This window comes from Lygodium microphyllum, chromosome 29 (genome assembly GCF_053477565.2).
Source record: "Lygodium microphyllum isolate KBCC chromosome 29, Lygodium_microphyllum_v1.1.10, whole genome shotgun sequence".
Lineage (NCBI taxonomy): Eukaryota > Viridiplantae > Streptophyta > Polypodiopsida > Schizaeales > Lygodiaceae > Lygodium > Lygodium microphyllum.
This window is the reverse complement of record NC_141163.1, coordinates 110,291,623-110,304,378: the sequence shown is the minus strand read 5'-3', so window position 1 is coordinate 110,304,378 and position 12,756 is coordinate 110,291,623. Positions and strand designations below refer to the sequence as shown.

The 12,756-nt window shown below is 44.3% G+C and overlaps 1 protein-coding gene across 6 annotated transcripts in view; it reads left to right on the top strand.

Moving 5' to 3' along the window:
* Window positions 1-4,740: 4,740 nt before the first annotated feature.
* Window positions 4,741-12,756, top strand: part of LOC148011015 (callose synthase 11-like) — a 32,797-nt gene continuing 24,781 nt past the window's right edge. For all 6 annotated transcript variants that reach the window (XR_015689462.1, XR_015689461.1, XR_015689463.1 and 3 more), the window contains exons 1-2: window positions 4,741-5,784; window positions 6,062-10,811. Coding sequence is in view for 3 of the 6 variants with exons in the window: in XM_087671343.1 (XP_087527469.1) it covers window positions 4,791-5,784; window positions 6,062-10,794 (5,727 nt within the window). In the remaining 3 variants the exon portion in view is untranslated. The remainder of the gene's footprint in view (window positions 5,785-6,061; window positions 10,812-12,756) is intronic.

The window sequence follows — 12,756 nt, the reverse complement described above, 5'->3', positions numbered from 1 at the left end:
GCAATCGTTGACACATGCATGGATGCTGTTGTAGTCCATGCCAAGCTTTCGTAAAACATATTGTGCATCATCATGAGACTCATGTATGGCATTTTCAAGTGATAATATATGATACTTTAGCAACCTGAAAAAAAATCATAAAACATCTTTAAAAAGCACAATTATTTTTTATAATGGTACTAAAAAAAAATCAACGAAGCATATGTAGAAGGCACCTGAACAACTCAATTACACTCGCATCGCTCCACCCGTATTTTGCTTGCATACTTAGGAGTGCAAGTAGCTTCTTCACGTGAGATACTCGACACCCATCATATAATGGTATAGATGCTTCCTCTCAAAGCGGATTAGATGTCTCGATATCCATGGACATCAATGTATCAATCGGATTAGCTCAGGTAGTCCATCTATCGCATGCCCACGAACTCTTCTAACTGGCAGCAATATGTGCACTCCTTGGGATGAGACGTCACCTCCTTGTATAAATTTTATGGTCACATCCAATGTTGTATATAATATTCAATTAGTTTGTGAATATAATACATGATTGATACACACTTCTTACAGTTTGCTCAAAGTCTGAGATCGCATAATCAATGATCTCCGATTAAAATTCGCCGAAGCGTCGTACATGTTCTATAGACAAGCGATGCTTTCATATGATTGCTAGCTTGCATTGAGAGCAAGGACACGGGATACACTAATTAAGATATGCCTCATGATCTTGAACATCACGACCTTCATTGTTTTTCATTTTCTCTACATTATGACAACCAATTTGTTTTTATTCTCGTTCTCTTTTTCTTTCTGAATTTATTTGAGAAGGGATTTCTTCTCTTGTAACTTAACAAAAGTAACGTTAACTGTCATCTTGGTTTTCTCCCCATTTCTTTGATTCTCCCATTTTCTTTGCACATTTCTTTGCGCTTTTCCTTTTATGCTCTCCCATTTCTCTTTCTTTCTCTCACTCTTTCTTTGTTGCCCCTCTCCTTGTTTCTCTCCAACCCCTTATCTTTTCTCAATCATTCTCCTCTCTCCCTCTCTCCCTGCCTCCTCCCTCTCTCTTTCTCTCTCTCCCTCCATTTCTTTGCTGTCTTTTAAGTTTATTTTCTCTCTCTCTCTCTCTCTCTCTCTCTCTCTCTCTCTCTCTCTCTCTCTCTCTCTCGCGTTCTCTCTTCCTTTTCCTTTCTTCTTCTCCTTTTCTCATTTCCTATATTTCTTACTCTCTCTCTCTCTCTCTCTCTTTGTTGCCCCTCTCTTTGTTTCTATCCACCTGCTTATGTTTTCTTACTCGTTCTCCTCTCTCCCTCTCTCCCTTTCTCTCTTTGTTTTTCTCTACTCCCTCTTACATGACTACGGTCTTAATAAGTGATTAGTTTAGGCAAGGAAGTGGTGGCTTCTGAATAAGACACCTCGCTCTCCAAATTTGTCATATGTTCGATGTGTCGTATGCTAGGTGCTAAAAAGCTTGTTGCCTAATTTATCATTGTTGGCTAGTAAGGCTCATTTAGTGATGTGGTCTTTGTTGCATGGTGTGTAAGCTTTAGAATATTTTTTATGATAAGATCCATTTTTCACAATGTATTTTCTTTGTCTAAGCTATGATTGTAGGGGTTTCTAGAGTTGGTCAATATTTGGTCTCTCTATTTCTCAAATTTCTTTATGTATTTTGTGATTTATTTTGTGATTTATTTCTTTATGTATCTTGTGTTCCTTTGTTAAAAATTTGCAATTTTACTAACTTGCAAGTGTATATAGATGCACCATGCACAACTAGGCTTTTATTTTCCACAATCAATGTGATTCAATATAAATGCAAGTATATTCATGATGATGGTGCTCAAACTTCCAATTCAATTATGACACATACAAACAAGCAATCAACCACAATTTTTACAACACTATACAATGTGTGAACTCTCTTTTTGATGATCCAACCACTTGTGAGTGATTTTGTAGGCTAATGAAAGTGCAATCCTAGTCTTCTTAGGATTGTCATCTCTTAGATGTAGTCACTTTTGATTACTTGGTTGCATGAGGTCCAAGGGCTTGATTATCACTATTAGAGCTACCTCCACTTAAGTTGTTCTCACCAAATGGTTCTAGGTGAGCTTAATAATAGTTTTAGGCTGATTACTCAAGTTCACCTCTCGAGGTATGAAGTGAGCCTTTAGTACTTACTTTGGAAGTGAGTGTATAAGAACTGTTGGCATAATCTCCTTTGCCTCTATCTAGCACTATGAAAATACTCCTAAAGGTGTTCAAACAAGTGAGTTGAGTTGAGCTTCCCGTTAGTGAAGACTTGGTTACTCATTCTCAAGTGCAACGACCCTTGTGACATGTCAAGGTGTAGAGAGTTTCTTTCACCAAGCCTTTATCCATTAAATGTCCTTCTGTATGACTACGATCTCTCTTTGTTTTTCTCTACCCCCTCATGTTTTCTCATTCATTCTCCTCCCTCCCTCCCTCCCTCCCTCTCTCTCTCTCTCTCTCTCTCTCTCTCTCTCTCTCTCTCTCTCTCTCTTTATTATGTTTCATGTTTATGCCTCCTCTCTCTCTCTCTCTCGTTCTTTCTTCCTTTTCCTTTCTTATTCTTCCTCTCTCATTTCCTCTGTTTCTCCCTCAATGCACCTCATTCTTAACAAAAACAAACAAAAGAAGGAACAAGAACAAACCAAGAGAGAGTAATGTCCTTATCGCAAAGGCTTGAAGATGGATTCTTCATCTCCTCTTCATAAGGGCTCCTCTTCGCCCTTCATACACCTCCTCTTCTTCGCGAATGATGGTGGCGGCGGCGGGGAAAAGCTCTCATTCCTTCTCTTTCTCTCTTTCTCTCTCTCTCCCTTCCTCTTTCGCTCACTTTCACAAACTCTTTCGCAAAATGCCACGCTTGAATTTTGGTCGTGTTTTTTTTGTTTGAGTATTGATGCAAATAGCGATGCCACTAATTTGTGTCGGAACTCCATGTCACTATTCTCCCCCTTCCCTTGTAGTGCCGGTGGTGGACGGACCATGTCTCCAATAGCATCCTTGGGCCAATGAGAAAGAAACAAGCATAAAAGATCCTAGAAAGTAGTGTAAGACATCATGTAGCGCTTATGTGAGACATACATTCAAATTGAATTGTTACAATGCAAGGGTGAACATGGAAAAGACAAACACATGCTATATGACTTAGAGATTCTCTAAATACTCCATTGACATAAGAGAAAGATATATTATGTATATGCAAGCAATAAAAACCATACCAATCGACTAAGATGTTCACATACTCTGAGTGAGAACCTTTCTGATGGCGTCATCACTTCTTTAAACTACATCATCCCTTCTAGTTCATGAACTAGCCTTGCTCAGAGAGGTAAGGGTAGTAATACCTAATTTACAAGTTATTACAGTAAACAATAATTGAACAAGAAAATAAATTGCAACACTTCACTAAACACATAATATCAAGCGTTTTCACATAAACTGAAAATCCCCTAGAAATACTTTAGGTAGGTAGGTTTTTTGTAGTTTAGATGTTGTGTAGTTGTTTGATTTGTTATTCTATAACCGGTTTTCTTTATTTGTTTAGTTCAAGAGTTATTTTTATCATTTTGTTTGGATTTTTGAGTGTGGAAACTTTATAGCCTTGGTCAAGTTAGAGGGTGTCTCTTGCATTAAGCTCACACATCCAAACATGTTGATGCGCCTCGAACTGAAGAGCGTGTTGTCTCGAGAAAATCCACCATTCCCTTAATGAATTGCAAACGGAATGGCTGGGTGCAATAGTGCATGGAAGTAGAATGAAGAAAAATAAAAAGGCTTTGAGAAATAAGGCCCTTGATGAAGCACTTTCAACCTCCAACATTTTTAACATGACCATCAAGCGAGCAATCTCCTCGTCATGGTCCATGTGGCAAAATCTGTAATTGCAACATGTGATGCCATGATCACAAAGCTCATTAAATTTTCATAATTGCAATAGAAATGCATAAGACTCAGACACTTAATGAGATGATCTCGAGGAATCAATATACTAGGTGCATTCATACGCACATTGCGCAAACAATTTTAGCTACAATAAATTTTCTATTATGGACAACTGTTGTGTTGACAAGCCTCTATATTACAGAGGGGTGGATCGCATACGAGAGCAAGAAAATTACAGGTATTTGCTGACTTGGCTACAAGAGTGAAGAGGTGGGAGATATCAAAGGTTGGAGGCCCATTATAAGAGGTAGAGCATGCGATGCTTGGAAATGCAAAATGTAGAGATTGGAGACGAGAAGGTTGAGAAGCGTGGAGGAGAGGAGCAATGAGTTCGTTTTCGGAGGGGGCACAGGTGTTTTTAGCGACACAAAGTAGCCTTTCTTTCGAAGGCTAGAAAGTTAAATTCCACCTACTGGTTGCCTACATGTGCGCATGTTGGTTGGAACTTGGTGTGGTTGAACTACCGATTTGTCTTCTGCGGTGTGAATGGGGGCTGTGCGTGCTCTAAGAGTGGCCAGTGGCCACTCTTCGGTGACTCTTACTTGGTCGTGAGGGGGTGGAATACTAATAGGAGCCATTCGCTTAAGGTTTCGCGGATACGAGTCTCGTATACGGTATGGTATCAATATGCCATTATAGCCTTAGCCTCTAGGGATCTGCGCGGGATGGCTTTGCGTGGATTTTTGAAAAAGATTTTGTGCGAGACTTCGAATAGAAGGAAAGGCGCTCTCCAACTGTAATATTGTCCGAGAAGGCTGAATCACACACACACACACACACACTCTCTCTCTCTCTCCTTTCATTCATCCTGTTCTGCTATGGGGGACTCGTCAGGCAGCTCGGCTAGTTCCTCGCCAGCCTTCAACATCCTCCCATTGGAACACCTGAGCAGCTCCTTGCAGTCCAAATGGGCAGAGTCTTACGACGATGAATATGCTGCCTTGAACAACCGCGAGGTCCAGGAGGCTATTGAACTTCTTCGCTCCGTAGGACACACCATGGCACAGAGCGCCCCTCCTTACCTGCAGAGGAAGATGCATGCAGCGGCCAACAGCGATCGCAATAGTGGCAGCCCCCATGGCCATGAGCCGGACATCCTTGATTGGGTTGGTGCGCTGTTCGGCTTCCAGAACGACAATGTCAGGAACCAGCGCGAGCATGTTGTCCTCCTCCTCGCAAACTACGAGATGCGCTCTCGGCCTCCTCCTTCCTCCATAGCCCTACCCAGTAGCGATCATTCTGACTCCATCAAATGGCTCCACTGCTCCTTGCTTAAGAATTACGAGAGCTGGTGCTCCTTCCTGCACGTCCAGCACCCCTGGTACTTTGAAAAGGACCCTGAGCTTCTCACCTACCCTTGCTTGTTCCTCCTCATCTGGGGTGAGGCTGCCAACCTCCGTTTCATGCCTGAGTGCCTCTGCTACATCTTCTACCACATGGTCCAAGAGCTCCACCAACTCTGGCAGAGAGCAAATATTCCTGGCGCCGATGAGGAGCTTGAAGAGGGCGCTGAGAATGACAACGAGGAAAGAAGGCCTCTCTCTTTCAGCCATCAGCCATTCGAGCACTCTTTTCTGGAAAGGGTGATCAGACCCATCTATAAGACAGTGCAAGCCGAGGCAAACTTTGGCTCTGAGATGATGCCCCATTCGACGTGGAGGAACTATGATGACATGAACGAGTTTTTCTGGTCCCGCCGCTGCTTTGACACGTCAGAGCTTGCATGGGGGCCAGAGGGGATTTCCGAGTGGAGCAATTATCTCATGAAGCCCCCTACTACAAAGCCCCCTACTACAGAACCAGACACAGAAGGTCACAAGGAACTTAAACCACTTCTTATAAAGAAAATTCATATTATAATTATATAGATAGTGTTTATTTATGAAGTTACTATAAAGATAGTTATGATAATGATAATAAATTTCCTATTAGAAAAATCTTTTTATATTGAAAACTATCTTTCTAGATTGACATTCTAGTAAAGTTTGATTTTTCCTATATTAAACTCTTTCTAGTTATGTGAAAATCTAGCTAGTATTTTTTTTTCCCTATATAGTAAGTGGTATAGAGTTTCTTGTGGGTGGAACAGGTGAAATGATGAAGCCCCCTACAAAACTAGACACAGAAGGTGTAACAGTTGAACGAACTGCCAGCAGACGTTTGCCCATTCGAGAGGCAAGGGAGCAACAAGCCATTGAGCTTCAGCCAAGAAGGCGCAGCCATTCTTTCCAACGGTTCAGAAGTAGCAATAGTACATCAGATGCTGCTAAAAGTCACATGGATCCAGACCTTAGTGCCCGAGGAAGGGCGATAGGCTTCAAGATAGGCTTTGTAGAGCGACGCGCTTTCTGGAATATCTACAACAGCTTTGATCGCCTATGGATCGCCCAAATCCTCGGCTTGCAAGCTCTGATTACCATTGCATTCAGTGGAGACTTCGTGCCATGGTATAGCCAACCATGGCGTGTGCTGTCCCAGAGAGACAATCAAGTCAGACTTCTCTACATCTTTGTCACATGGGCAGCACTGCGATTGGTAAAGGCCGTCCTGGATGCAATCATGCAGTTCCCCTTGATCTCTAGGAATACTGCCATGCTTGCTCTGCGAATGGCACTCAAGATTATGGTCGCGATGGCTTGGGTAGGCATCTTCACCATCCTCATTTCAAATATGCTTGAACAGCGAGTGGGAGATCGTGGATGGTCTGACGCGGCCAACCAGAAGCTGTTCCAAGTCCTTGAAGCAGCAGCTGTGTTTCTTGTCCCTGAGCTCGTGATTATGGTCTTGTATTTCCTGCCCTGCATTGCAAACTGGGTGGAGATGTCTGATACAAAAGTGTTTGAGATATTGGAATGGTGGTTCCACTCTCGAATGTTTGTGGGGAGAGGCCTGCACCAGAGCTGTATTGAAACACTCAAATACACACTGTTCTGGATCATCCTCCTCCTCTTCAAGTTTACCTTCAGCTATTTTCTGCAAGTAAGGCCCTTGGTAGGTGCTACTAGGGAGCTCCTCTCGCTCACCATTGTAAACCAAGAATGGCATGAGTTCTTCAGCAATCATAACAGGTTCATAGTGGCTGTACTTTGGACCCCCATTTTGCTGGTCTACTTCATGGACATAGAGATTTGGTACTCCATGTTTTCCTCCGTAGTGGGAGCCTTGATCGGGCTCTACTCTCGCATAGGAGAGATCCGCACCATGCAACAGTTTAGACTTAGGTTCCCCTTCTTCGCCTGTGCTCTTACCTTTACTCTTCTATCGGCCAATGAGCCAGATCAGCAACACTCACCTAGCAAGTTTAGACGTATGATTACCAGGCTTCAGAATGCTTATGGCTTCGGCAAGCATTATGTCAAGTTGATTAAGTCTCATTTGCCACAGGCTAAGATGTTCGCATGCATATGGAACTCCATCCTCTACTTCTTGAGAGAGGAAGACTACCTTAATGACGAAGAGAAGGAGCTGCTAGAGATGCCGAGTCTTTCCTCTTCCCTTCAGAAGAAAGGAGTGATGCCATGGCCCTGCGTGCTCTTGTCTAATGAGGTAACTGTTGCCTTGAACCTTGCTGTTGAACAGAATGGTAAAGACACCAGGAAGCTCTGGAAGAAGATTAGCCAGGATGACTACAGAGAGTCGGCGGTCAAGGAGGGTTATTTTGGCCTGAAGCACGTGCTCCTGGACAAGCTTATTATCAGAGAATCAGCAGGCCACCAACATCTAACAAAGTTAATTGAAAAGATAGAAGAGAGTTGCAAGGATGACAAGTTCCTTGATCAGTACCAGGCAAAAGGGTTAGAAGAGGTCCGCAAGAGAGCAGTGGATTTGCTGGATGTTCTGTTGAACAAGGGCAAGCTGGAGGAAGTGCAGGTTGCTGTATTGGACTTGATTGATGTGCTTTTGACAGACCTTCCCAGGAGCAGTGATTCACTAAAAGGACTGGCGGAAGTGAGAAGAGAGAAGGAAACAATAAGAAAAGCAGTTCAGTTGCCAGCTCCTGATGATGCTGACTTCTATCACTATGTTACTAGGCTCAGACACATCCTCAACACAAAGGATCCAAAAACCAATGTACCCAAGAACTTGGAAGCCAAGCGCCGCATTGCATTCTTCAGCAATTCTCTCTTCATGAACATGCCTCGTGCACTGAATGTGGACAAGATGCGAGCTTTCAGTGTTCTCACACCATATTATGAGGAGACTGTCAGATACAGCTTGGCTGATGTGGCAAACGAAAATGAGGAAGGCATCACCATCCAGTTCTATCTTCAGACCATCTTCCCAGATGAGTGGAAAAATTTTGATGAAAGAGTAGCGAGGCTCCTAGACAAGAAGAAACCGCAAGATGAGGAATCAAAAGCAAGCACATCTTCAAGCAGCGTGCCTCATATGCAGAGCGGCAAAGATCCCAAAAGCAACCTCCGGGATGAGGGATTGAGACTTTGGGCCTCATATCGAGGCCAAACATTGAGCCGCACAGTGAGGGGTATGATGTACTACAAACGTGCTCTTGAGATGCTTGCTCACTTGGAACAGTTAGGCAATAACTATAAACCCAATGTCAAGGTGGCTTCAACTGATCAAGAGGTGGATTTCAGCCTAGGCCATGACATAAGCCAGCTGACTCTTACAGCACAGGATCGAGCTGCTGCACTCTTGAAGTTTACCTATGTCGTGTCATGCCAGGTATATGGGGCTCAAAAGAAAGATGACACGTCCACCAAGCATACAGACATCCAGTGGCTGATGAAAACGTACCCAACAGCTCTTCGAGTTGCGTACGTGGATGATAGGGTTGAACGTGTGGGTGAGGAAGGCAAACTTGAGGAGAAATACTACTCCGTTCTTGTAAAATACGACCGTATCGAAGGGGAGGAGGTGGAAATATACAGAATAGAGCTTCCAGGGCCTTTCAAGCTCGGGGAAGGCAAGCCAGAGAATCAAAACCATGCCATCATATTCACGAGGGGTGAAGCTCTGCAAACCATCGATATGAACCAGGATAATTACTTTGAAGAGGCTCTCAAAGTCCGAAACTTGCTGGAAGAATTCTCTGTAAAGTATGGCAAGGTCAGGCCCACAATCTTGGGCATCCGCGAGCACATCTTTACAGGCTCTGTTTCTTCCTTGGGCTCTTTCATGTCTGCCCAAGAGACCAGCTTTGTCACCCTTGGCCAGCGAGTCCTTGCAAACCCTCTCAAGGTCAGGATGCATTATGGCCACCCAGACATGTTTGACAGACTGTGGTTCTTGCCCAGGGGAGGAATCAGCAAGGCCTCCAAGACGATCAATGTCAGTGAAGACATCTTTGCTGGGTTCAACTGTACACTTAGAAGTGGGAATGTCACTCACCATGAGTACATCCAAGTGGGCAAGGGAAGAGATGTGGGGCTGAACCAAATCTCGGCCTTTGAGGCCAAGGTCTCTGGGGGCAACGGTGAGCAGATGCTCAGCAGAGATGTGTATCGCCTTGGTCATCGACTTGATTTCTTCCGCACCTACTCCTTTTATCACACCACCGTGGGCTTTTACCTAGGAAATCTGATCATTGTCTTGACTGTGTATGCATTTGTTTGGGGTAGGGTATACCTGGCCCTCAGTGGCATTGAGCAGTACATCGAGTCCACCTCCGCAAACAATCCTGCCCTCACGTCAGTTCTCAACCAGCAATTCATTGTGCAGGTGGGTCTGTTCACTGCGCTCCCCATGGTGGTCGAGAACTCGCTGGAGCATGGTGTATCAGTTGCACTGTGGGGTTTTCTGATGATGCAGCTTCAACTCTGCTCTATCTTTTACACCTTCTTATTGGGGACAAAGGCACATTACTTTGGCAGAAGCATCCTCCACGGGGGTGCCAAGCACAGGGGAACAGGCCGTGGCTTTGTGGTGAAGAGGGAGAAATTCTCCCAGAATTACAGGATCTATGCGCGGAGCCATTTTGTCAAGGCCATCGAGATCATCATATTACTCATCATCTACGAGGTGTATGGCAAGTCCAATCGGAAGCACACCACGGTATATGTGCTGATCACCCTGTCGAGTTGGTTCCTGGCCTTATCCTGGATAATGGCACCCTTCCTGTTCAATCCGTCGGGCTTCGACTGGCTACGGACGGTGGAGGACTTCGAGGAGTTCCAGGCATGGCTGTGGCTGAGGAGGGGGCCGAGCACGCGGGCCGACGAGAGCTGGGAGGTGTGGTGGAACGAGGAGGTGGACCATCTGAGGACGAGCGGGTTTGTGGAGAAGGCGATGGAAGCGGCGATAAGCCTGCGCTTCTTCCTGATCCAGTACGGCATGGTGTACCGGCTGGGCATAGCGGCACACAACAAGAGCATACTGGTGTACCTGGTGTCATGGATCGTCATCGTGGTGGCAGCGGTGGTGTACATAGTGTTGGAGCGGGCACGGGAGAGGTACGCGGCCAAGCAGCACCGGCGCTACAGGGGGCTGCAGCTGTTCGTGGTGCTGTTCCTGGCCATAGTAATGGCGCTGCTGGTGGAGCTCACCGATTTCAAGTTCAAGGATCTGCTCCTGAGCTTGCTGGCGTTCCTACCCACCGGGTGGGGGATCCTGTGCGTGGCGCAGGTGATGCAGGGGAGGCTGTTCAGGTCAAGGGAGGAGGTGTGGGGGGTGGTCCGGGAGGTGGCGCGCCTTTACGAGTTCGTCATCGCCATGATAGTGATGCTGCCAGTGGCCATCCTGTCGTGGATGCCTGGCTTCCAGTCCATGCAGACGCGCATTCTCTTCAACCAGGCCTTCAGCCGGGGCCTTGAGATCTCTCGCATCCTCTCCGCCAAGCGACCCCCCTCTCGGGCGCCTTGATTTATGATGATGACGAGGTACACAGCGCACTCTCTCTCTCTCTCCAGACTCTCTCTCTCTCAAACGCACACACACATTCTCTCTCTCTATATCTGCGCGTAGTAAGTCAGAAGGAAAGCATGCAGAACATGGCTGGGCAAATTCTACTTCCAGAAGTTATGTAGTGAAGTTTAATAATGCGTAGACCGCTAAATTAACTACACTTGACTTTGCAAGGTTCATTTTTGAAGGTTGCGCGGCCCTTGTGGACCATTATTGACCTGCTGGAGAATCCTTTTTTTTTTTTTGTCTGAAGCATTAAAATATATTAAAAAAGAGAGTGAATTTTACAGCTGCTAGTGAAGAGGGGTTTCAATACAGGGAAGCTGCCTTATGCACCAGCCTTAGATTACAGCATGAATCAACTTAAATCACATTAAGATCCTCTTGGTATTCACAACTTTCTTCTTAAGATCTGGCATCATGGCAGCAACTTCATCCTCTAATCTTCCAGGATAAGCTTCCTCATGGAGACTTTGTAGCTTCTCAGTATTCTTATCCACCTGCAACAAAAAAGCTGCCTTAAATCCATGAATAGGATCAATAGAAACATTTTCAAATGCTTTTTTATTCTTGCAGATCCATATATTCCAAAGAAAGAGGCTTCTAATCCAATTCCAAACTATTGGTGATATGCCATATATTTCACCCAAGATTCTCTCTTTCCAAGTGAACTTAGTTGGGTGGATTGGCATTAACATCACTTGCAAGAAACAAAAAAAGGTAGTGTTATGATGACGGTTATAAAAAATATGCGATATTGACTCCACATTTGTATCACATCTTAGGCAGTGTCCATTTCCAATTCTCTCCTTTAAAGCCCTTTCATTAGTCCAGAGACCTTTAAGGATTATGAGCCACATTAGACAGGACATCTTAGGCTGAAGAACTTTCATCCAAATATTAGTAAATCTGTAATTCCATTGTTTATTACTCCAATTAATGTGCCACCTTTCATTGAGTTTAGCACATGAATCTTTATTGCATACTTGAAGATCTGGAAGGGGCATAAGAGGCTTGTCTCCGATTAGACGTACTCCTATGGGATTGAAAGACTGTTTTAGATTGATGACTGTTGAGAGGTGTGGATCCCATAGTTGCATTCTGAGGGTTACCATGTTGACTTCAGTGGGAAGTAGGCCAAATTTAGTCGTGAGTTGCACATTGCTTAGCCAATCTTTTATATTGGGATCCCATATATGTCCCCAAGTTCTAATCCCCTTCCGATATATTTTGTGGGCTTTATTCAGATCGCTCTTTGAAATAGATTGGTGAAAAAACCCAAACCATAAAGAGTCAATTGCAACCCAAGGTAAGGTTAAGTTGGAATGTGAAGATGGGACTAATAGTTTTTATATTTAAACTAGGTTTGCCATATTCCCTTCATCAATGATGAGTACCCTGCTGTCTTGATTTCTACTGGGCCTAGGATAACAGTGAGCAAATCTAAGTTTTTCCATCTTGGATAGCCAGCTACTTGAAATTGACTGATAGAAGAGTGTAACAAGGTAGTCCAATCCTCTTCCTCCCTATCGATACTCTTGACAACCCATTTTTTTGCAAGTTTACTAGCCAATGTCTACATGTTTGGAAGGCCTAGTCCCCCGAGATTTTTGGGTTTTGTACAAATAGCCCATGAGACTTTGGGGATCTTAAATTTATCCCCATCCCCACTCCACAAGAAATTTCTAGCTAGCTACCTCAATTGTTTCAATCTTGTTTTGGTTGACTGCCAGCATGCTAAAAAATAGATTGTGGAGGGGATAATGACATATTTGAGCATTAGGCACCTGCTAGCCATATTAAGCTGAAGCCCTTTCCATTTCTTAAAGTGTTTTCTAATTTTCTCTAATACCCAATCCCATCTTTGCTTCATAGAGATATCAAAACCCATAGGGATTCCCAGAAGTCTGAAAACCTTGC